Source organism: Piliocolobus tephrosceles, chromosome 2, assembly GCF_002776525.5.
Source record: "Piliocolobus tephrosceles isolate RC106 chromosome 2, ASM277652v3, whole genome shotgun sequence".
Classification (NCBI taxonomy): Eukaryota; Metazoa; Chordata; class Mammalia; order Primates; family Cercopithecidae; genus Piliocolobus; species Piliocolobus tephrosceles.
In genome coordinates, this window is record NC_045435.1 from 153,677,998 (window position 1) to 153,704,071 (window position 26,074).

Sequence of the window (26,074 nt, forward strand, 5' to 3'; positions counted from 1 at the left end):
TTGTTACCATTTGTATTATTGGTGGAGACAATCTAATAGCTGCTTCCAAGACACTTTAAAATGTTCTGGATCAGGGGTTGTTGCTCCCATACAACCCTTCAGATGTGCCCAGGCCAGGAGAGGTTGTCTAGCTTGTTCTGTTTCTAATCTCCTCAAGCAGACCCTGAGCCTATGTGGGGTGAGCATAAATCATCAGAAGAGAGTGCGTAGGTGCTGAGTGATTGCTAGCCTTCTGTTACTTGGACTTGCAAATTTGATTTCTTTCAGTTTTCAGATGTGTGTATTAGGTTATATAACAGAATGCGGTCAATGCAACTTTGAAATTTTAAAAAGTATTGGATGAGAACTAATACCAATACCAACATGAGCTGATCTGACATGGTATCTTTCTGGGCAAATTACTTCCTCTCTCTCAGCTTTGGTTTTCTCACTGATAAAACCAGAGTTTGAAATGAGCAAATGTTTATAGTCTCTTGTAACTCTTCTATTCTGTATAAGAGGACATTCTTGAAGTTTGAATTATAGATTCTTCTATGGGGAAATAACTAAGTATATTGTGGCAATTCATAACATAAATATATTACACATTCTACATTAGTAAAAGTATTTGGTTCAACTTGATGATTTTTTTTTTTAGTGATATTTAGCCCCTCTTGTTTTCCTAAGGAAACTTTTTTTTTTCATAGTTTAACAAGTACTGACTTGGTATTGTCTGTCTTTTTCTTTTTAGCCGTTCTGATGAGTGTGTAGCATGTAGTGGTAGGATACAGTGGTTTTAATTTGCACTTTTCTGATAACTAAAAATGTTGGGCATCTTCTCATGACTTTTGCCCATTGAGTGTTTGTTAAGTCTTTTGCCCATTTTTCTATTGGATTCTCTCATTTTTCTTGTTGATTTATAGAAGTTTTAATTAATTTTATCCATATTTTGGTAGTCTGATGAATATTTGAGTTGCAGATATTTTCTTACACTATGTGTCTTCCTTTTTACTCTCCTAATGATGTCTTTTTATGAATAGAAGTTTGTAATTTTAATGAAGTTCATTTTATAAGTTCATAACTTTATCACTAGTGCCTTTTGTGTCTTGTTTAAGAAATCTTTGCCTATTCCAAGATCATGAAGGTAGTCTTTTGTTTTCTTTTAAAAGCCTACTCAGTTGATTCTATCTTCTCCTGTTTTCTTTTAAAGCCAACTCAATTTGATTCTATCTTTCACAGTAACATCTATCTATAATTGATCTATGTGTGTATGTGGCCACATGGTATGAGACAGAAATCCAAGTACATTTTTTTCTATATGAATATTCAATTGGCCCAGTGTAATTTGTTGAAAAAGTCATATTTTCCTCTACCATGGAGTGCAGTTTATTTTTGCGTTAATCAAGTGATTAAATATGTGTGAATCTGTTTTTGAGCCCTCTATTTTATTTCATTGGTATATATTTTTTCTTCTTTGCCAATACCACACTTTCATAGGTAATATAACTTTATAATATAAGCAATATAACTTTATAATAAATCTTGATATTTGGTCATACAAACTTCTAAATTTGTTCTTGTTTAATTGCCGTGGCTATTCAGGTCCCTTTGTATTTCCATATAAATTTTAGAATCTGCTTGTCAGTTCCTGCCAAAATGTCTGCTAGGATTTTGGTTGGTATTTCATGGGCCACTTTAAGTGTGTTTTTGTGCAAGTTTATAGAAATGAAGGGCTTTGTATTCAGCAGTCTTGCATAATTCCCTGGTTAAGTCTAACAGTTTGTCAGGTCTTTGGAATTTTTTCTGTACACAATCATGTTGACATGATTAATGACAGTCTAATGTTTTCTTTACTAATCTTTATAGATTTTTTTTTAAATTTACTTTTTCTGGCATTATCGCTTTGGGCAGCACCTTCATTACAGTGTTGAATAGAAGTGATGATAGTAGACATTCTTATGTTGTTCCTAATCTCAGAAGAAAATAATAAACTTTCAATATTTCACCAATAAGTGTCATGTTTACTGTATATTTTTAAGCTTCAAAAACTCAGATTAAGGAAGTTCCCTCCTATATCTGGTGTGCTAGGAGTTTTCTTCTTTTTAAAAATACAATACGTTTTGAATTTTATAAAATGCTTTTTTGCATCAATCAAGATGGTGATATGGGTTTTCAACTTTTTTCTATAATGAGATGTATTTTGATTTATTTATTTTCATATATTAAGTCAACTCTGTATTTCTGAAATAAAATCTACATAGTCATGATGTATTATCTTTTTAATATGTCATTGTATTCCATTTGCTAATATGTGTGTGTAAATGTGGGTTATTTGAATCAACATTCATGAAAACATTTGCTTGTAATTTTCCTTTCCTATAATATTCTTATTATATTTTAGTATCAAACTTGTCCTGGTCTTACAAAATGCAGAGGTTGAGTAATATTATTGTTATTTATTTCTTAAGTGTTTGGAAGAATTTATCAGTAAAGCCATCTGGTCCTGGAGATTTTCTTTGCAAGGGCTTTTTATTATTTTGTTTTATTTTTCTGTATTCAACAAATATCTCTATTGAGAAGATAAAGCTGGCCACTGTTCTGTTGTTGTGCTGAAAATACATGGGTAGGCAAAAACAAAGCCGAACAAATATAGCTCCTGTTCTTACAAGGATTGCTTTATAATATTTACTTTTGAGATAGAGGGTCAGGGGATACTTCTGTTGTCTATCTCATTTATTATTATTTTAAACTTTTATTTTAGGTTCAGGGGTACATGTGCAAGTTTGTTTTATATATATATATAAATAAAAATTATGTCACATGGGCTTGGTGTAGAGATTATGTCAGTACCCAGGTGTTAAGCATAGTACAGAATAGGCAGTTTTTTTTTATTAAAAAATTTTTATGCATACATTATAGTCGTACATGTTTATGGGGCACATGTGGTATATTGATACAAGCTTACAATGCATAATGATCAAATCTAGGTTATTGAGATATTCATTGCTTCAAACATTTATCATTTCTTTGTGTTGGGAACATTCCAAATCTTCTAACTATTTTGAAATACATAATAAATTATTGTTAACTGTATTTTTTGTGTTTAAACCTTTATTTATTTGTTTGTTTATAGTTTGTTACAGCAACTGCCTCTTTACTTTTATTTTTGAGTTTCTCAACCTCCTCCTCTCCCTCTACCCTCAGGTAGGCCCCAGTGTTTTTTGTTCCCTTCTTTGCATTCACATGTAGTCAATGTTTAGCTCCCATTTATAAGTGAGAAAATGCAGTATTTGGTTTTCTGTGCCTCTATTAGTTTGCCTCCAGGTTGATCCATGTTGCTGCAAAGGACATGATCTCATTCTTTTTATGGCTGCATAACATTCCATCATTTATGTGTACCACATTTTCTTTATCCAGTCTACCATTGACGGGCATTGAGGTTGATTCCATATCTTTGCTATTGTGAACAATGCTGCAATGAACATATGCATGCATGTGTTTTTATAGTAGAATGATTTACATTCCTCTGGGTAAATGGGATTGCTGGGTCAAATGGTAATTCTGCTTTGAGTTTTATTACCTTAAATAAGAAATTATCTCTGTTTAATAGATAAAAAACTATTCAGATTATCTTTTTCTTCTTGTGTCAGTAAGTTGTGTTCTTAGAAGACTGTTAATTTTATCCATATTGTCAAATTTATTGGAAAAAACATGTTTATAATGTCATCTTAATACTTTCTAATATCTGTGGAGTCTATAGTGTTGAACCTTTTTCTATTTGTGTTATTGTTAATCTGTGTTTTTTTTTTCTGATTTTCTTGATCAGCCTTACTAGAGATCTATTAAATGTATTAGTCGTCACTGACTTTGTTTCTATTGTTTATTTCTATTTCATTAATTTTTTCTCTTTTAAAATTTATTTCCTTAAACTTTCTTTGGTGTGATTTGCTGTATTTTTAGCTTCTCAAGTTGACTTATATGATAGATTTTAAGCTTTTTTTTTGTAATATATGCATTTAATACTTTGAATTTTGCTGTAAGCACCTTAATTGCATTCAGTGTGTTGATATTTGGTATCTTCATTAGCATTCTATTAAAAGTGATTTTGAATTTATTGTTTGACCTAAGGATTATTTAGATGTGTATTTCTTAGTTTTCAAGCAGTTGGAAAGTTTATGGTTTTTCAACTATCTCTTTTTCTCTATCGCTCTGTTATTCATGTCTAGCACAATTTTACCGTGGTCAGGCTTTGAAGATTTCAGTCCTTAAAAACTGTTAAGGCTTGCTTTATGGCCCTGTGTAAATTGTCAATTTTGGTAAATGTTCCCTGTGCCCTTGAAAAAAAATTGAATTCTGTTATTGTTGGTTGCATTGACATCAACTTGCCAATTGTGTCAATTTTGTCATCGTGTAGATTTTTTCTATCTTGATTGATTTTTTTAATTTTGTGAATTCTTGCTTCATACTCACACACACACACACACACACACACACACACGATGCACATGCAAACACACACACACATTATTGGGTGTATACAGATTTATAATTGTTTTATATTCCTGGTGGTTTGCTTGTTTTATTGATTCACCATCTTAATCTTAGTCGTGTTCCTTGCCATTTTGGTGTTTGTATGGTTTTTCTATCAGCCTCTCTGTGTTCCTACATTTAAAGTTTGTTTTGTGAGCAGAATATACCTTTTATTTTTCCAGTCTGATAATTTAGTTTTTTAATTGGAATCTTTTCCCTCTTGTGTCATTTGCCTTATTTTTGTCATGAATTTTTAGTCTACATAATTTTTAAACACCACAAGATATTGTTAATTTTATTTTGTAGAGTTAATATTCATTTATGCATATTAACAGAATTACTTTTTGGTGCTCTTTTTTTCTTCTTGTACTCATTGTTTTTGTCTGGATCATTTTTCTTCTGTTAGAAAAATTTATGTCTGGGATTTAAGAAATGCTTTCCTGCTGATAATGAAATCTCTGTTTTTGCTTGGCTAAAAACATCTTTATTTCATCTTAATTTGAAGGAATGTTTTTTCTGGGTATAGAAATCTAACCAGATGCCATTTAATAGTCTTTCAGATAGATACAAAATTTATTGATTTTCAAATAATTTTTATCATTTTTAATATTTACATTGATATTGGTATTCTAGTTGATTTCATGCACTTTGTTCTAATATCTCCCCCTTCTTTCTAGCATTCCTTAATGGAAACAGTCTAGGATTTTGAAAGATAAATGCCTTAATTCAAGAGTCAGTTCTACCATTTACTACCTATATGACCTTGGCCAACTCATTTAAGTTTTCTGAGCCAATTTTTTATCTATAAAATGGGAAAAATATTACATGGGCTCTACTCTATTTCACTGGGAAGTTATGAGGGACTGTTGAGATATTGTCAGTGCTTTGTAAAATGTAAAGTACCAATCAGCTCAGTTGGAAATTTTTAGTATTATTATTTACTGGAACAGAAATATTCTCAGTGTATGTATCCAAAATTCTCTTACAAATGCACATTTTCATGAACACCCACAAAATAGTTCAATGATATTATTAATGTATGTATTTCTGTCTATCCTTTGTTGTGTTAAGGACTTTGTTAAAAGTTACATAAAATGTAACTTACACAAGGTCAATCACAAGTTTATTTCTTATCTTTCAACTGACTAACATGAAAAGGAAAACCTGACAGTTACATAATTCATAATGTCCATAAAATAAAAATACTTCGTTATTCAGGAGAAGTGCTATTATTTTTTAATACTAAGCTCAGGCAGGAATTTCTCTTTCAGTTTTTTTTTTTTATGATGTAGAGTTATTTAAAATATTTTCCTGCTGGTTTAGAGGTTATTGATTTGCATGGTTAATCCAAATCAGTGTTGGACTTATCTAGAATTTTAATATTCTGTTTCATACTCACCATAGGAGAATTATACATTTTAATGTGGGCTTCAAGTAGCTGCTTTTCCATCCCACTTGCAAATGGATTATATTCAGAGAATAATAAATAATGCCAGTTTCCTTTTAAAAATGCTTGGATACACATTAGAGGGAAGGTTAGGCTGCTAAATTAAAATTATATTTTGCATGTATAAAATTATCAAACTGCCTTAGGAAGATAACCTTCAGCTGCATTTTATTTATTAAAGGCTAATTCAAAAAATCCTTACATTGATCAAATACTTAGCATCTTTACTATGTGTGGGCATGTTGTTAACTCTTGGTCTGCTTATTCTTTGATAAAAAAGCTGTCATCCAGACTTACTTTTGTGCTTTATTCTTTCACTTTTTTTTTTTTTTTTTTGGTAAACATGTATTTAAATGGAAAAAAAAAACAGTATGAAACTGCAGTTTTTAAGTCAACTACTGATTGCATGTTTGTGCCTCACAGCCAATGCCCCAACACATCTGAGGTTTTGTATGATGAAAAAATTTAAAATAGGATATTTGTTCCTTGTTTAAATTCTTTGACTTTGTCTTCAGGTCACTGGCATGCATTTTATATGAGATGTGCTGCATGAATCATGCATTCGCTGGCTCCAATTTCTTATCCATTGTTTTAAAAATTGTTGAAGGTGACACACCTTCTCTCCCTGAGAGATATCCAAAAGAACTAAATGCCATCTTGGAAAGGTATAGAAATAAATATGTTGTCACAGAAATAATTGAAAATTGTACTTATATTTTAGTTCATTTGAAAAATAATTTTCTTTTTAAACATTACAGCATGTTGAACAAGAATCCTTCATTAAGACCATCTGCTATCGAAATTTTAAAAATCCCTTACATTGATGAGCAGCTACAGGTATTTAAAATGAAAGGGATTCTGCGAAACAGGTATTAGCATTTGTATACACATTCCATGACTTGAAGATATGCAGAGGGGATACGATGCAGTAAGAATCAACCAGAAAGGAGGAAAAAGGTCAAAAAGAAGCTGAGAGGCTGAGGCGAACGGATCACAAGGTCAAGAGTTCGAGACCATCCTGGCCAACGTAGTGAAACCCCGTCTCTACTAAAAATACAAAAAAAAATAAAATAAAATAGCTGGGCATGGTGGTGCGTGTCTGTAGTCCCAGCTACTCCAGAGGCTGAGGCAGGAGAATCACTTGAACCCAGGAGGGAGAGGTTACAGTGAGCCGAGATTGTGCCACTGCACTCCAGCCTGGTGACAGAGTGAGACTCTGTCTCAAAAATAAATAAATAAATACATATTTTAAAAAGCTGAGAAAAATAGTAGTCAGGACAATCTCTTTCCAAAATAAGGTGTGTGTGAACTCCCGTTCCCTAGTGCCATTGAAAATGAGAAGTGAGGGTTCTGATTTTATGCCAAAACTCAACATCCATCCTTGGAGCCCTGTTGACAGATCTTACCCAAACACTTTGTAACTATATCCCTGCAAGGACAAGAATATACTAACAGAGAATACTAAAATCTAGGATTATCATTGAGCATTTATAATTCCAATACTTTATTATATATCTCAATAATACTTTTTAATGATTAGCTAAGTTTATTTTGTTTTCTTGTAAATTAGGAAATGTGATATAGAGGCCGTGTCTCAGGTATTAAGAAAGCAGCAAATGGTCCCCTCTAAAGAGGGCGTTTGTTTGTTTGTTTGTTTGTTTGTTTTTAACTTCTCAGGGTTTTACAATACAAATCCCTGAGGCAAGTTTCCTCTGTAATTTTATGCGTAACTTTAAGAAGAACCACAAAATGGTCATCCATCTTAAAAACTGTGCATACCTTTTCATCAGTGGGGCATGTTCCAAATCCAAAGGAAGCAAAGGTGATAAATGATATGAACTTACTAGTTGAGTGCTGGGCACTGTGCTGACACCAGGGGATGCCAAAATGAAAGGAACAGGTATGTTTCCTGTCCTCTTGAAGCTTGACTAGTGAGAGAAGCCAATAACCAAGAAAAAGTAAGGATGTAAGTAACATATGTATATGCCTAGCACTAGGAAGAAAGTATAATAAACAGGATACTGTAAAAATAAGGGAGAAAGGAAGGGCTTTGGTGGTCAAAGGAGTACTTGACATTTCTTTACCAGCGAGCCAATGGGAAGCAACCAGCCATGTAAAGAGCCTCAGAAACAGTGTTCGAATCACAGGGAATAGCAGGCACAAAGGTCCTGATTATGTTGTGCCTTGGAGGTAGATACAGATGGGAGGCTTCTTATGCAAGCATATTCTCTCAGGGAAGCCCATGCGGTCATGGGGAAGGCAGGACAGGAGAGAGGGGGGCAGGCTTAGGTTTCCTGGTACTTCCATCTCTCCTTCTATGAAGGCCAAATGGGATCCAGTAGAACCTGCAGGTGGTCCTCTGAAAAAGAGCCTCATATGCTGGGTGTGGGGATCAAAAACACACTGAAGAGGCTGTGAGCATTCAAAAAAAAGAAAAAGGGTCAAAAGGTATTCACAGGGATCTGCCAGGACCAAGATGAGGCAAGTGAGCCCCTTGACTCTGGGGCAAAATTTAAGGGGACACTAAAAACTCATAATATTATAAAAGTAATATTTTAAAAATCCAGATTAATGCTTAAAATCCCAGGTAACAAGATATTAACAGTTTAAAGACAGGATCCAGCAGGGCCAGGATTAGGGTGAGGCAAGTGAGGTGGAACTGTGTAGGTTCAGGGTTGGATCCTGTCTTTAAAGTTTTGCTATTGTATTCTTTATAGTTTTTTGACATTAATTTTGGTTTTTAACAATAATGTTCATTAAAATTATTTATCTTGGTTACTGAGTTTTTTGGTGTCCTCTTAGATTTTGCACTTGAGGTATCTCACTTGCCTAAACCTTGCACTGGCCCTGGGGGTGTGGATACTGTCCTCTACAGTCTGGGAGGTTGGAAAAAGCTTGTGTCTTCTTGTAGCTGAAAGTAGGCCTGCCCATGATTGGCAAAAGGGAGTGAGAGAGCAAGCAGTGCAAGATGAAGCTGGAGAGACAGGCAAGAGCCTGACCCTGCAAAACCTTCTTGGAAAAGCTACCATGTAATTTTATGGGACCCAGGAAAAAATAGCATGCTTTGTTCTCAGGCTCCCTGCCATGGTCAAAAGTACCCCAAATCTGAAAAGATACTTGGTAATTTATTCCCTTTCATCCCGAAAGAGGAGCCTTTAAGGTATGTCAGGGTTGTTGATGTGTTTTGCAGCACCTAATGTGTAGACATTCAGAAATGACTCTGGAAGACAAGAATTTGGATTGTCAGAAGGAGGCTGCTCATATAATTAATGCCATGTAAGTAATTGCTTTGTTTTTAAAAAGCCCATCGAGTGTAAATGTTGAATGCATTTGTCTTTAAAAATCTATTAGCACTAAACTGACTGCATGGAGCATCCTAGAATTCACTTAAGTCTTGCCAAGAAATTAAGGAGCTCCAGGAACTTGGTGTTCCAAAGCCCTTTACCCCAGGTGGTAGCAAATTGAAATCATAAAAGTTTAAACCACTGCACAGCTTACAAATCTGCAGGGTAGCTCTGCAGTTGCCTTGCAAGGATATAGAGAAGTTAATATTTAGTAACATTTATGCTAATGAGCCTTCCATAATAACCATAAATGGCTTTCACATATTGTTTGTTTAATGTGAACTGGCAGAGTATCTATTGACAAGAGAACATTGTGAAGTCCTGGGACAATTGAAAATAAGCCGAAATTCACTTTCTTGAAATATACATGCCTTCATATAAGAACTAAACAATGTATTTCCCAAAGAAACATAATTATTTCCTGATCTAACTTCTCTCTCCTACGTCGTTCAAAATTTTTGTTCTATAACTTGCAAGAACCCAGAATACTAGGTTCTTATGTTTTGGGTTTTTGCATACTTGTACAGTCATGAACGACTGTAGTATACAAGAGGTGTGCAGGACAGTGGGGTGAAAACAGAAGCCCTCAATAGGCTGCTCTAGCACAAATATACTCCTCCAACACCCAGTCCAATGTTTCTCAACTCCACCATGTTTGCTTTCCATCTTCACTTTCAAACTGAGGAAATTTGCATGGTCTCCAGTTAAGATACACTATATACCACAGGGGGTAAATTTTTAGGCATGTTCCTAATAACCTTGTTTTTATGGTTTATTATCTGCTATTTCAAGAAACATCGAAATTTCCAATTGTATTTTATTAACTAGAGATGTGAGAGTAGTAGATATTTTTTAAATACTGGACTAGTTTTGTCTATCATTTTGTACTGCAGTTATAAAAGTGACACTGTTTACAATTAACAGTGTTCTAGAATCCAGTTGTTTGGAGGGTATTTTACATTATGAAATATTAACTTCAGATGGTCACTGCTATTTTTGAGATCTATGACTATGTTTCAAGGAGATCCATTGGTCTGACAAAATAAGAGATGTATATTCCTGAAAATTGAATGTCCTCTGGAGTCTGTGGTCTGGATGGTGTCAGAGAGGTATTAGAACTGTCCTCAGAGGTCATTACAATTTTCTCATAGTGTTTGTCAAGGAAAGAGTGGAGTGCAAAAGGTCTTCTATAGTATTGGGCCCTAACCAAGTCAGGAAGAGAAGCAAATGCCACTGAGAATGTGGTTGGAGTTCTTTCAATGTGCCTTCCCTCTGAAGATTTTTAGACGTGTGCCAGTCATCCCTGTCCACCTGGCTGCCTCTCGTCAGCCATCTTGCCCCCTCCCTCATGCTAAATTGTATTGACCATGTCTTCTATTCCAGGCTTAATACAGTAAATATTTTTCGCTGTGGCATGGTGTAGTGGTTACACAGATTAATAACACTCTCTCAATTCAAATTCTAGCTCCCAGGTAATACTCTATATTACTTTGGACAAGTTACTTAACCTCTCTATGACTATAAAAAAAGTACCTACTTCACAGAGTTGCTCTGCATTTAAGTGAGTTAATTCATGTAAAGTGCTTATAAGCATGGGGTTATTACCTGCTAAAATGTTAGCCAATGTGATTATTTAGCCTCTTTTTCAGTTAAAGAAGCATGCTTAACATTAATCATACATCGAAAGAGGTTTATGTGCTGATTGTTGGGATCAAAAACACTGAAGAGGCTGTGAACATTCCACAAAAAAAAAAGTCTAAAGGTATTCACAGGGATCTGCTGGGACCAGGATAAGGCGAGTGAGGCCCTTGACCCTGTGGCAAAATTTCAATGGGACACCAAAAACTCATAATCAAGATCAAATTTTAATGCAATATTGTAAAACTCCAAATTAATGCTTAAAATCCCTGGTAACAAAATATTATTAAAAGTTTAAAGACAGGGTCCAGCAGCAGGGCCAGGATCAGGGTGAGGAAAGTGAGGTGGAATTGTATAAGTTCAGGGTTGGATCCTGTCCTTAAAAGTTTGCTATTGTAGTCTTTATAACTTTTTGAAATTAACTTTGATTTTTAAAAATAATTTTCATTAAAATTATCTTGGTTACTGAATTTTTTGGTGCCCCCTTAGATTTTGCGCCTGAGGTATCTCACTATCCTAAACCTTGTGTTGGCCGTGGGAGTGTAGACATTGTCCGTTACAGTCTGGGCAGTGGAAAAAAGTTTGTGTATTCTTGAACCCAGAGTGTGTTATTAATCTGTGCGATTAACCATAACACCATGCTACAACAAAAATATCTACTGTATTAAGCCTGGAATAGAAGACATAGTCAATAAAATTTAGCATGAGGTAGGGGACAAGATGCCCAACTAGGTGCAGCCAGGTGGAACAGCTGCCGCTGAGGGACCAGGACTACTGGCACACTCCTAACAGATCTTCAGAGGGAACAACTGAGAGTGGCTGGAGAGAAGGCACAGAAGCTGGGCTGAAGAGGGAGGAAGTTGGGAATCCTGCATGGGGCCACTGTACACCTGTGCACCAGGACCCATTCCTGGTCTCCAGTGACGCTGGGGGAATGGGTGAGTTGAACTGGCAGGGAGCAACCTACTCTTGCCACAGGCCTCTGGAATTCCAGATGGAGGAGACCCCTTGACCACCAGGGACACTTGAGTTGGTAGGGAGATCTGCTTAGAGAAGTGGTAGGGGCAGCACACCAGCCGATGTGGAGCCCAGAGGGTTTGGTGCTTGAGTGTCTGCAGCAGAGCATGACCAGGGAGACATCCCCCTAGGCTTGACTTGCTCCCATGGGAGACTTTAGACCCAGGGGAACTGTCAGACCTGAACTCTGCAGGCAGTCTTGCCCATCAGAGGAGGCTGATCTGACCTGAGCACCCCTTGATCTTCTGGCCTCTCCTGAGGCCCAGCCTGACCATGCCTGCTTGCAGTGCAGCTGCGGGGACCCTAGGGGTCTATATCATAGCTCCTGTACTGCTGAGGAATCATGCCTGACTGGAGGAGAGATCCAGTGGGGAGACCCACTCCTTCCCCTAACTGCAGCTTCCCCGGGCTCACAGCCACACCCCTCCCCATATTGCTTTTCTGGCATGTATATACATGGGCAGATTTTGACTTTCCTGCCCTGCCAACATGCATGTGCCCTGCTACTGCTGCTGACGGGAGTGTATCCCACCTCACCTCCCCTGCCATTGCAGTCAGAGCCTTGACGGCACAAAGACAGCCGGCCCTGGCCCTGCCAGCACCCTGCCCCTGTACCAACAGTGCTGCTAGAGTGAAACTAGGTGCAGAGAACAGCGGACCCTTCCCTGCCCTGACACGCACTCCTACCTCTGTGCATGTCAACATGCACAGAGGTTGCACACAGACCTATGCCCACCAGTGCTGCACCTTGTGCTAGCACCACCACCAACAGGACCACATGCACAGTTGCCAGGGGAGGGACCCAGCTCCCTGAGCCATTCTGCTTCTGCTGCTGCTGTGAACGCCCACAGGGAGACAGGCACCCTGACACCTGCTAGCACCTTTCCACAGCTGACAAGTGTGCACCCCTCCACACTGCCACTCCACCACCGCTGCTGCTGCTGGCACATGCAAGCAAGGATGGATCCTGCTGCCACCATCCTACAAAATGCTTTGGCTGGCACCACCCATCAGAGTGTAGTGACCAGCTGTCCAGGAGCAAACTGGGCCCCCCAGTGCAATGAGTTGACTACCTTGAGGAGCCAGAGAGCAAAGTTGGGGCCCAATACAGGTCTCCCAGAGTTAGAGCACACAGCCCAGGAGTTGGGAGCTGAGCACTGGCTGCCTAAAATTTTCCAGAAACAAAGCCAGTCTACTGAATCCATCTTATACCAAAATCAAACTGTCAAAGTTATCAAATAGAATAAAAGGAAAAAAACTTCAAAGATTGAAGGAACTTCAGCCCACGAAGATGAGAAAGAGCCAGTGCAAGAACTTCGAGAACTCAAAAAACCAGACTGCCTTTTTTCCTCCAGGTGACCACAGTACCTCTATAGCAAGAGTTCTAAGCCAGACTGAGAAGGCTGAAATGACAGAAATAGAATTCTGTATATTAATAGGAATGAAGATCATTGAGATGCAGGAGCACATTGAAACACAATCCAAGGAAGCTAAGAAACATAATAAAATGATACAGGAGCTGACAGACGAAATAGCCAGTATAGAAAAGAACGTAACTGACCCGATTGAGCTGAAAATCACACTATAAGAATTTCAGGCCAGTCACAGTGGCTCACACCTGTAATCCCAGCAGTTTGGGAGGCTGAAGTGGGTGGATCATTTGAGGTCAGGAGTTCGAGACCAGCCTGGCCAACATGGCGAAACCCCATCTCTACAAAAATTAGCCAGTTGTAGTGGTATGTGCCTGTAATCCCAGTTACCAAGGAGGCTGTGGCAGGAGAATTGCTTGAACCTGGGAGGCGGAGGTTTCAGTGAGCTGAGATAGCACCATTGCACTCCAGACTAAATGATGGAGTGAGACTCCATCTCAAAAAAAAAACTGCAATCTCTAGTATTACTACCAGAATGCACCTAGCGGAAGAAAGAATCTCAGAGCTTGAAGACTGGTTTTCTGAAATAAGACAGGGAAGAATAGAGAGAAAGGAATGAACAAAATCTGCAAGAAATGTGGGATTGTGTAAAAGAGATCAAATCATGTTCCTGAAAGAGGTGGGGAAAATTGAAGCAACTTGGAAAACACAGAAATATGTTATATAGAAACATAGAAATTTCATCCATGAGAACTTCCCCAACCTAGCTAAAGAGGCCAACACTCAAATTCAGAAAATGCAAAGAGCCTCAGTAAGATACTTCACAAGAAGATGATCCCCAGGACACATAATCATCAGGTTTTCCAAGGTCAAAATGAAAGAAAAAATGTTAAAGGCAGTTGGAGAGAAAGGTCAGGTCACATACAAAGGGAAGCCCGTCAAACTAACAGCAGATTTCTCAGCTGAAACCTTACAAGCCACAAGAGACTGGGGGCCAACATTCAACATTCTTAAAGAAAAGAAATTCCAACCAAGAATTTCATATCTGGCCAAACTAAGCTTCATAAGCGAAGGAGAAATAAGATCCTTTTCAGACAAGCAAATACTGAGGGAATTTGTTACTACCAGACCTGCCTTATAAGACCTCCTGAAGGAAGCACTAAATATAGAAAGGAAAGACCATTACCAGCCACTACCGGTATACACTGAAGTACACAGACTATAAGTGACACTATAGAGCAACCATACAAACAAGTCTGCATAATAACCAGATAACATTGTGATGACAGGATTAAATCCATGCAGATCAATACTGACCTTGAATGTAAACAGACCAAATGCCACAATTAAAAGGCACTGTGTAGAGTCAGATAAAGAAGCAAGGCCCAACTATATGCTGTCTTTAAGAGCATCTCACATGCAATGGCACACATAGTCTCAAAGTAAAGGATGGAGAAAAATCTACCAAGCAAATGGAGAATAGAAAAAAGCAGGGGTTGCTATTCTGATTTCAAACCAAACAGACTTTATACCAACAATAATCAGAAAAGACAAGGGCATTACATAATGGTAAAGGGTTCAATTCAACAAGAAGATCTAACTATCCAAAATATATGTGCACCCAATACAGGAGCACCGAGATTCATAGGGCAAGTTCTCAGAAACTTTTTTTTTTTTTTTTTTTTTTTTTGAGACGGAGTCTCACTCTGTCACCCAGGCTGGAGTGCAGTGACCACATCTCAGCTCACTGCAAGCTCCGCCTCCTGGGTTTATGCCATTCTCCTGCCTCAGCCTCCCAAGTAGTTGGGACTACAGGCACCTGCCACTTCACCCGGCTAGTTTTTTGTATTTTTTGTTTTTTAGTAGAGACGGGGTTTCACCATGTTAGCCAGGATGGTCTTGATCTCCTGACCTCGTGATCCGCCCGTCTCGGCCTCCCAAAGTGCTGGGATTACAGGCTTGAGCCACCGCGCCCGGCCAAGTTCTCAGAAACTTTACACCAAACAGAATGGTGGATCATGAGGTCAAGAGATTGAGACCATCCTGGCCAACATGGTGAAACCCCGTCTCTACTAAAAATACAAACATTCGCTGGGTGTGGTGGCACACACCTGTAGTCCCAGCTACTCAGGAGGCTGAGGTTGCAGTGAGCTGAAATCGCGCCACTGCACTCCAGCCTGGTGATAGAGTGAGACTCCGTCTCAAAAGAAAAAAAAAAAAAAAGTCAAAAAAATAGATGCTGGGGAGGCTGCAGAGAGAAAGAACACGCATACACCATTGGTGGAAGTGTAAATTACTTCAACCATTGTGGAAAACAGTGTGGTAATTCCTTAAAGACCTAAAAATAGAATACCATCTGACCCAGCAATCCCATTACTGGGTATATACCTGAAGGAATATAAATCATTCTATCATAAAGACACATACACGCATATGTTCATTGCAGCATTGTTCACAATAGCAAAGACGTGGAATCAACCTAAATGCCCATCAGTGGTACACTAGATAAAGAAAATGTGGTACGTTTATGCCATGGGATACTACACAGTCATAAAAATAACAAGATCATGTCCTTTGCAGCAACATAGACAGAGCTGGAGGCCATTATCCTTAGCAAAGTAATGCATGACCAGAAAACCAAATAATGCATGTTCTCACTTATAAGTGGGAGCTAAATGATGAGGACACATGGACACACAGAGGGGAACAACAGACACTGGAATTTTTCAGAGGGTGGAGAGTGGGAGGAGGGACAGGATCAGGAAAAATAACTAATTGGTACTAGGCTTAATATGTGGGTGACAAAATAATCTGAACAACAAACCCCTATGACTCGAGTTTACCTGTATAACAAACCTGCACATGCACCCCTGAACTTTAAATAAAAGTTAAAAAATAAGATTCAGCTATTATAATACTAGCATTTGGAATACTTTTTATGTGCTAGGCACTGTGCATATGTTATCTCATGTGATACTTACTATGGCCCATTCTTTGCAGATGAGAAAACTGAGATTCAAGGAGGTTCAGTTACTTGCCCAAGGCCACAGAGCTAATGAGTGGTGGAGGTGGGATTCAAACTCTGCCCACTTCTAAAGATTATGTGTTTTATACACATAGTAGAATTACTGTGCCCGTCTATTTACTCTTTAATGACCGAGATTCTAATTTGTTTTACTTTATGAAAACTAGTCATTGGCGTGAAATGAGCAGGAATTTGGAAAGTAAATAATTTCCTTTAAACAAGAATCTAATTTGGAAAGTGTTGCTTATTAACTACAGTCCTGCTTGGCTCATTACATACCCAAAGCTTATTAGTTTTTGCCTGGCCTGTCTCAAGACGCTTTTGCTCTCAGTAGTGTAGTGATACTTTTATAAAATATTTGTTTAATTTTTCTGAACATGTTTAGGATGGGCTATATGAGGAGAATATTTGTTATTTATAGGCAAAAAAGGATCCACCTGCAGACTCTGAGGGCACTGTCAGAAGTTCAGAAAATGACTCCAAGAGAAAGGATGAGGCTGAGAAAGCTCCAGGCGGCTGATGAGAAAGCCAGGAAGCTGAAGTAAGTTGCTTTTCCTTTAGGCACTCATGCTTAGTACTACTTCTCAGGGCTCTCAGGGAATTTACAGAGAAAAGCAGAAACCAAAACAGGAAACCCCAATGCATACGATTATGTATTTATGTGTTTATTCATTCACTCGTTCACTTCAAGATGACTATTGAGCCATAGATTGAATGTCAGGTGCTATTAATATCAGGCTTTCAGTCTTGTGTGAAGGGAAAGATTAACTATTTGGGAGGTTATTAGTGATGAAAATAGAGTCAATTTCCAAATGAAACCTCATCGCTGTTGACAGCTTCTGCACATACCCCAGCAGGAGATATCACTGTTTTACCCAGATTCCCTAGGTGCTTGCTGCATACCTTCTACCAGGAGACCTCACTTATTTATAGGAAGGAGACTTTATTGGCAGGAAATTGTTAGCTTTTGGAAGAAGTAGATGGGAAACAGAGGTCTGTTCTGTAGTGAAATCTTTAGAGAAGTCTATGCTCAGGGCAGTGTTGCTGGTGGGAGATATCACTAGTAATTAGAGTATTTACATGAAAAAGTGAAATTTCAGGTGTTAGGATGTAGAGAAAAGGGATCCCTTGTGCAGTAGTGGTGAGAATGTAAATCAGTACAGCCATTATGGAAAAATAGGATGAAGATTCCTCTAAAAATTAAAAATAGAACTACCATATGATCTGGCAATCCTACATTTGGATTTATATCCAAAGAAAATGAAATCAGTATATCAAAAAGATACTTACACTCCAATGTTCATTGCAGAATTATTCACAGTAGCCAAGATATGAAATCAACATATGTATCCATCAACAGATAAGGGGATAAATAAAATGTGATATAAATACATACAATGGAGTACTATTTAGCCTTAAAAAAGCAGGGAATCCCGTCATTTGCAACAACATGGATGAACCTGGAGGACATTATGTTAAGAGAAATAAGCCAGGCATAGAAAGACAAACACTGCGTGATATCACTTATATATGGAATCTTAAACAGTTGAATTCACGAAAGAGGAGAGTAGAATGGTGGTTACTAGGGGCGGGGGGCATGAATAGGGAAATGTTAGTCAAAGGGTAAAAAGTTTCAGTCAGACAGGAAAAATAAGTTTTGGAGATCTATTGTACAGCATTGTGACTGTAATTAATAACACTGTTTTGTATTTTTGAAAATTGCTAACAGAGTAGAGCTTGATTTAATCATCCTACAATGTATACATATATGAAAACATCACATAGTATATATAAATCTAAACATTTTTGTCAATTAAGTTTTAATAAAACTGAAAAAATACATGTATAAAATGAAATTTCAAAGAGCCTAAGAGCCTCAATTTCTGAAAAACTGATTTATCTGTTGGTAGGTTATCAAATTTCCTAATGTTTCTTATTTTTTCTTCCTCTGCCAATGTTTTGGTAGTTTAGGAGCCCCAGTCAAGAACTAGAGAGACAGCGAGAACCTGAACACAAATCTATTCATTTTGTTACCTTGTTAATTTATCTGAAAACTGATTTAGAGGTGTCCTTGTACTTAGAATGAATATCATGATAAACCGAATAAGAATCTATGAGTCTATTTTCCCTTAACATGTGCTTTCTTTAATAAATGGGTAGAAAAAGATTTCCATGAAAGTACATTGTGAGCAGTGGTGTGCTGGTAAATATTTAATAACCAGCTCTGGATTTGAAGGGGGCTGCTGATTTGTTTGCTGATTTCTGTGATATAAATACTTCCACTGTGACCAATATCAAGCTACCAATATGATATCATTTAATTTTCAGTTGGGAAGATATTTACACAGTCTGCTCTTGGGAGCCAATACAAGTTGGCTTCTGCAAATCACTGTGACATTGAGTGTGAGTTTTACTGGGAAAATATATTCACATAAATTGCTTGAGCCATTGCATCAGCTCACAGCCCCAAATCTGTTTGTAATACCTCAGAAATGGTGGTATTTCCAAGGTGCTATGATTCATGTCATTGGCTGAGGGTAAAAGGAAAATTAAATCTCTGATAGGAACAGATTAAAAAGGTTAATTTAATAACATATGCAGATTACAAAATATTTATATTAAAACTGTTTTTTAATACAAAGAAGTCACATATCTTTCACATGTTACACTAATATATTTTTCTTATTTGAAGGTAATGGTTTTAAATAAAGTTTGGCCTTGATTTTGTGAATAAATTGTATTGGAATTGTTTCTAATTGTTGATTGTAGAATCAAGGGGGTCTTGTGTTTTAGCTAGAAAATGACTCTATTTTCAGAAGACTTATAATGTACCCATTTTAGAGACAAGAGACCAGAAGGGTGTTCAGTGAGGAAAACCTGAGTATCAATTAGCCCACAAGTAATCACAGAACTTAGATCTTTCTCCCAGTTTAGTAGCAGGTCTCTTAAACTCACTCTCCTGTAATAAGAGAAAACAAAGTAAATGTGTCTAGAAAAATTCCCCTGCACAATAACTCCCATATATTTCCTCACACATCCTTTGATATGTGGCTCTAGTTTTACTTTTTATGGGTTTGTTCATCCTGAAAGCAGTTTTTGTGTTATTAGTATGTGTTAGGCACTGTGCTAGGCATTGGGAACACATAGCTCTGTCATTATACTTGGAGAACACACAGAGAGGAGCACTGCCTTCTCCTGCTGCTGCATTTTGGGATTTGTAAGGGTGAATAAGGAACCAGAACATCCTGTGTGTGCTTTAAAAGAGAATCAGCTGGGTGCTGCACCACATTCACCTCGATGAGGAAGAGAACTGATGGCCTGATTTTCTAATCCCCCAGTCGATCTGTTGAAATAAGGATCACATTCATCTGTATAATATAGACATGGTTTTAGCAATTCACAGTTATTTTTCTACATTCACTTTAAACTTACAGAAAGATTGTGGAAGAAAAATATGAAGAAAATAGCAAACGAATGCAAGAATTGAGGTCTCGGAACTTTCAGCAGCTGAGTGTTGATGTACTCCATGTAAGTATCCTCTTATTTTAAAGTTTACATGAAAATTTTTCTTGCTTCAGATTCTTGGCGATGATTGGGTAGGAAAAGGGATGAGGGAGAAAACAAGAACATCCAGATTAACTTTGCCGAGTTCCAGGAAGGATTCTAGAATGTAGGTCAACAGTTGGTGACAACGATTCAAAGTGGCTATAGCAAGAGGTGGATCAATTGATCCATTTAACAAAAATCAAGCGCCTACTCTGCACAAGACAACTGAATTGGCACTGAATGCGTAACTGATGGGTTAAAATGATTAGCTGACAGAACAAATGTGTGTGTATCTAATTTTTAATTCCACCCATACTGTTGTTGCTTTACCTCTTTAGTACATTGTTCTCTTTGGTTTTTGTTCTTTTCCTTTTTATTTTGTTTCCTACCCATTTTGTTGTACATTATGTTGATAACTTCATTCAAATTTTAACTGCCATAGATGTTCAATAATGAATAGAGTTGCAGATTCACATGAAATGACCCCAAATTCATGTCCTCGGCATTCCAAATCTGTAAATAGCAAACACCATTTTCTCTAATGGTTGACAGTGTCTTCACAGGCCTTGGGTAGGCTCTGATTAATAAGGTGGTCTTTACAATGTCAAATTTGGGCAATAGATGTCAATACCAACCTCATAGCTCTTCAGGTAAAAGCAACTTGGGATGAAGCCATTTTTATAGAGAACTTCTACTGTCTCAAATTCTGATTTTTATTAATGGAGATCCCTGCATGTGAGAGATTCTCTCCTTTAGCAGGAAGCACCAAGCCCCTGAGGCTGCGGGTACAATCCCCCAAGCCCCAGGGATACTAATTCTGTTGTAGCTTAGTTATCAGAGGGCTCCAAACCCTGGGGCATGCATGAGACCTCACCCTCAGCCAGATAGGGCCCCTCTTAAGGGGAGATCTGCCAGTAATGCATCTTTCTCAATTATTTAGGGGTCCTATGTGCTTTGGAGTTCTAAAAATCCCAAGTTGGGACCAATAAGAGGCCTAGCTTCCTCTAACCTCAGAAGTCTTCCTCTGTTTGATGGACCAGTTAGCAGACAATATGGGGATGCTGGTTTGATATGTGCTCAATTCCATCCCCCTTTTCCCACCCATCCATCACTCCATTTAAGTGAAGTCCCCACGTGGGATCTGTTGCAGGCTACAGAGACTTGGGAGATGGGTTCTTTCCTGCTCAGGGAACTTGGTGAGTGAAGAACCTGCTGGCTGAAAAGCCATGGGGTCAACAATAGGGCTGGATCCCTACTTGGAAAAGGGTCTTGATGCCACCACTATGGAAGGACTCAAGCCCCCTCTGAAAACTGGGTGCCTTTCTTCAACTTCCCACACACTTCTAGGCCCTGCAAATGATAGCCTGTGAAGATGGGTCTTCTTCTCTTGTTCAGTCTGCTTTGTCCCCCTGCAGTGCTGAGAACTGCACATTCCCACAGATCCTGACAAGGAGGCTGACAGAATTGTAAGAATTCTGAGTGTGTTCATGTGTAAAGTACTTGTTTATTCAGCTATAGAAATGGGGACATAGTTTTCTAGAATGCTCAGAAATGTTGTATTTCTTATAAGTCCTCTGCTAATTCGTATGCTGCTGGTCTGATTCCTGTGTACACTCTGATTAATAATGAATAGAAAACGGGCCTCCTGAAAGCAGCACTTCACCTCAGATGAGGGAAGACTTGGAAAACCACTGCTGAACAGACCTTGTCATAATCTCTTTAGGAAAAAACACATTTAATAGGAATGGAAGAAAAGGAGGAGCAACCTGAGGGAAGACTTTCTTGTTCACCACAGGACGAGGATGAAGAGAGGTGGCAAGACAGGGAAGAGGCAAGTTTAATTATATTCACACACATATTCAGCACAAAAGTGAGGCAGGTTTAATGATATCCAGAGAACAAAGGGGAAATAAAATGGGAAGCCGAACACTTTGCAGAGGAGCCTGAAGGGTTTTAAATGTAGCAGGAAAAAGCTTCATTGAGCTGAAAAAGATGAAATAAATATAGGAAAGAAATTAGATTAATCAGATGCAAGAGGCTAAAGAAAAATGTGATAAAGAAGGAGAAGAGGAAGAGAAAAATGCTCCCATCTTTGAGTGCTTTCCTTCCCCTTGCCCATACACATGTTTATGATTTAATTTCTTACTAATCTCACTGGGGCTCTGTTCTCTATTCCTTCTTCCATCTCTCTCGCCTGGCGGAAGCAAGCTACTTTCTATTTCTAAAGCACTTATAGGAGAGAATCAGAGTTATGGGAGAGAATGGGCTCTATGTCACCTCTTAAACATGTTATAAAAATTATTTGAGGCATATAGGAGAGTGGCTTGCTTTGTTTTTCAGACCCTAGCTGACAAGGCCTTTTATTTTTGCAGGCATTTTCTGCTTGGCTGAATTTGGCCTTTGAAATCTTGAAGCACCATCGAATGTGGAATCATGTTAGGCACCGTTTCTCTAAAGAATGACAGCTTAAAGCAGTTAGATACCATAATACATAAGACAGGCCAGGTCTGTCTTTGATCCTGTGGCGTATACAGTTGTGCTGGGGCTAAAGTTAGGTCTCTGTGAAAAGTACATAGCAGATCAGGTCTCCATACATAGAGTGGTAATGGGGACCAAAGATCAGACCAGGTCCTTCTCCTTTTAAACAAAGCATTTATAATAATTCTGTCTTTCTCTTCAAAGAGAAACAGCAAATCAAAGTTAATTGAGAGTCCAAATACATTCTTATTTTCAAATAATTTTCGAAGTGCACGTAAAGATGTATTTCATGTACTCTCTGTTCTTTATCCATAAAGTTCTCTGTGTACGCTCAGCAATCCTTTGAAATTTGGAACCAATTTCACCTCCTGAAACAAGTATTATACAGTACAGAAAACTGACTTCTTAAAAACACTTTATGATGATATTCTCACAAATACTGCACTGCAGTGTGGCATGGCTTCATTTTACTTATTGAGATTAGATTGAACTTTCTTTTAAATTTTGTTTTATTAAAAAAGATACTCTTGGAGTAGTTTCCCATGAAAACCATTTATCAAGAAAAATAGATCAACTCAGCACCAGCTCCAGGTTCAAACACAAATACACACACACACACACACACACATAACTAAGGGAAAAAGGCAAAATGATTTATTGAAATACCTATTGATTTTGGCTAAACCTTTTATTTTTTTGAAGTGTGAATTCTTTCATCATGTGGTATCTTAGATCTTTTTCTTTTAGGAAATTGGAATTCATAGAATCATAGAGATTTAAAGCTAGAGGGGAACTTGTAAGTCATTCAAGCTAACACCTTTAATTTTGAGATGCAGAAACTGAGCAGGGCTGGAATAGGGTGTAGTAAGTGGAATATCCTAGGTGCCAAATTGAAGGAGGCCCCCCTCAGCTGTCAATGGAGTACCTTCAGTTGGTACCTTGGGCATCCCACTTGGCTAGTCATGATCCTGAAACTGAGCCCATGAAGGTTAAATGCTTTGTGCAAGGTCACCTGTCTCATTGATTCAGGGCTGTTTCTCTTATCCCAACTTACCTCCTGAAGTTTGAAAATGTTTAAGGGAGAGGATTAGGTAGGCTTCTTTCCAAGTAGTCTTCTGAGTAAGAATATTTTTTTCATTTGTGGTAGTGCTGTTTCCTTCTATCAGCATCTCATGAATTGTTAATTACCTTCCACAAGGAATTTGATGAACCAACTTTAGAGAACCTGCCTGAGCCTCAGCCTATTCCTTCCATGGACCTCCGCAAACTTGAATCAATTGTAGAGGATGCCACATCTGACCTTGGACATCATGGTACGTGTTTGCATTGGTTTTCACAAGGATGCTCACAGCTGCTGCCCAGGTTGCTGTGGCTGACTTTGCAGTGGGCCTGTCTGGCCTCTGAGAGAAGCTCTGGGTATATGCAGCTACCTGCTATCAGTTTGCCAGGGCTATGACCAGGATGAAAAGTAGAGAAACTAAGGATTTTTCTGTCCTCTCTATCTTCTTTGCAATAGTGAGGATGAGTTGGAAACTCACACCTGGCGAGAGACCTCTTCTGGGTGGGTTAAACAATGTTGTCGTTAACCTGACTTTGGAATCATGCAAACTCTGAATGCTCTGGAGCACTGTGTTTTCCCTGTTCTGTAAATGGTTCTCCCAACTGTCATAAATTTAAATTGAAGAAATGAAGCCAGGCTTTGGAAAATCAACTATGCAGATGTGCATTACCAGAAAATAAAAGCGCTCAGAGCAGGAATACAAAGGCAGGTCTGTAAGATGGCTGACTTTGCTAGCGGACTTCCTGATGCCTTTGCTACCTCAGACTACACAGCAAACGAGTACACTTCCAGCAAACCTCTATTTTCACTTGGGATGAGACTTTAATCAGTGGTCCACATGGAGCAGATACATCCAAATGGAGTAGGTACGTCATAAGCTAATGGTTAAATGCATGGGTTTTGGAGTAAAAAAGTTGGCCCTATCAGAAAAGGCCCTGACAACATAATCTCTCTAGGTCTCTGTTTTCTTATCTATGAAATAAGAATAATAATGCCTTCTTTCAGGGTTGTTGTGAGGAGCAAATGAGATGTGGCATGTGGAATTGTCTTAGTTCAGTGCCCAGCACACAGTAAGTGCTAAAGAAGGGGAAGCAGTTATGACGCTTTGAGCAGAGAAGGGTTATCAATGTAAGTGTCTTCTCAGTATAGTTCACCAGTCTCCCCAGTGCCTAGAGCAAAGTTCCAGGAACATTCTAAGCACTCTATAATTCTTGACTGAATTAATAATTCTTGACTGAATTAATGAGTGGATGAATACATGAATGAATGTTAGTCTGGACCTCTGAGAAGCAGATGCTAAGACAGGACTACAATTGCAATGTTACTTTTAGAGAAAATGCTTACATAAAAGAAAGTAAGGAAGAGCTAGAAAAAAACAGGGGAACCATTAGACCACTGATTAAAGTCTTATTCCAAGTGAAAAGAGAGGTTTGGTGGAGGTGAACAAGATTGCTCTGCAGTCAGAGGTAGCAAAGGCATCAGGAAGTCCTCTAGCAAAGTCAGCCATCCTACAGGCCTGCCTTTGTATTCCTACTGTGCTCCAGTAGTAGCCCATCGGGAGGCATCATAGCCTCTGAGAGAATGCAGAGATGGATTTCAGGGCACAGCAGCTGGGATCCTTGGCCAGTTGCACTCTGTGTTGTTGGAGGTCTGCAAGTGCATCCTTAGGGCTGCACAGTGATATAACAGTTCTCTTTGGCAGCAGTTTAGCTCTCTTCTCAAGTTGAGAATTAAGGTAGTGAACCTTGGATTATCTTGTCTTCTCATCCCAGATTTGCACTTGAAGTCTTCTTGATAGAGCTGTTAGAGCCTGTGCTGCCTCCTTCAGCTGTATGGAGACAAGCCCCTTGAAGCTCTTTAGATTGGCATTAGCCAACTTTTAAAATGGTGCTATGGAAGCCATCTTGTAACAGACATTCTTGACAAACAAATATGTATTTCAGATGAATTTCTATCTTAGGCTTTTTATGGTATTTAATATATTATTTGTTAGTTTCCAAAAGTAAAATTCGGAAGTATAGAAATATCCCATGGACTTCTGTTTCTAAAAATAGAAATGTCAGAGACATTAGAACCAGAGCAACTCCATCTTGAGTAAGGGCTGAGTAAAATAAGGCTGAGACCTACTGGGCTGCATTCCCCAGAGGTTAAGGCATTCTTTGTCACAGGGTGAGACAGGAGGTCAGCACAAAATACAGGTCATAAAGACCTTGGTGATAAAACAGGTTGTAGTAAAGAAGCCAGCCAAAGCCCACCAAACACAAGATGGCAATGAAGGTGACCTCTGATCATCCTCATTGCTCATTATATGTAAATTATAATGCATTAGCATGCTAAAAGACACTCCCACCAGCACTGTGACAATTTACAAATGCCATGAGGACATGAGAAGTTACTTTATGTGGTCTAAAAGTAGGAGGAATCCTCAGTTCTGGGAGTTTCCTACCCCTTTCCTGGAAAACTCATGAATAATCCACCTGTTGTTTAGCATATAATCAAGAAACAACTATAAGTCTATTCAGTCGAGCAGCTCATGCCGTGCTCTCCCCATGGAGTAATCATTCTTTTGTTTCTTTACTTTCTTAATAAACTTGCCTCCACTTTTCTCTATGAACTTGCCCTGAATTCTTTCTTGTGCGA

At 38.3% G+C, this 26,074-nt stretch overlaps 1 protein-coding gene across 3 annotated transcripts in view; it reads left to right on the plus strand.

Moving 5' to 3' along the window:
• Positions 1 to 26,074, plus strand: part of NEK11 (NIMA related kinase 11) — a 237,763-nt gene that overhangs the window by 103,972 nt on the left and 107,717 nt on the right. For all 3 annotated transcript variants that reach the window (XM_026454179.1, XM_023207420.1, XM_026454180.1), the window contains 7 exons: positions 6,472 to 6,621; positions 6,715 to 6,793; positions 9,147 to 9,232; positions 16,772 to 16,891; positions 19,785 to 19,878; positions 21,620 to 21,727; positions 23,573 to 23,687. In XM_026454179.1, coding sequence (XP_026309964.1) covers positions 6,472 to 6,621; positions 6,715 to 6,793; positions 9,147 to 9,232; positions 16,772 to 16,891; positions 19,785 to 19,878; positions 21,620 to 21,727; positions 23,573 to 23,687 — 752 coding nt within the window. The remainder of the gene's footprint in view (positions 1 to 6,471; positions 6,622 to 6,714; positions 6,794 to 9,146; positions 9,233 to 16,771; positions 16,892 to 19,784; positions 19,879 to 21,619; positions 21,728 to 23,572; positions 23,688 to 26,074) is intronic.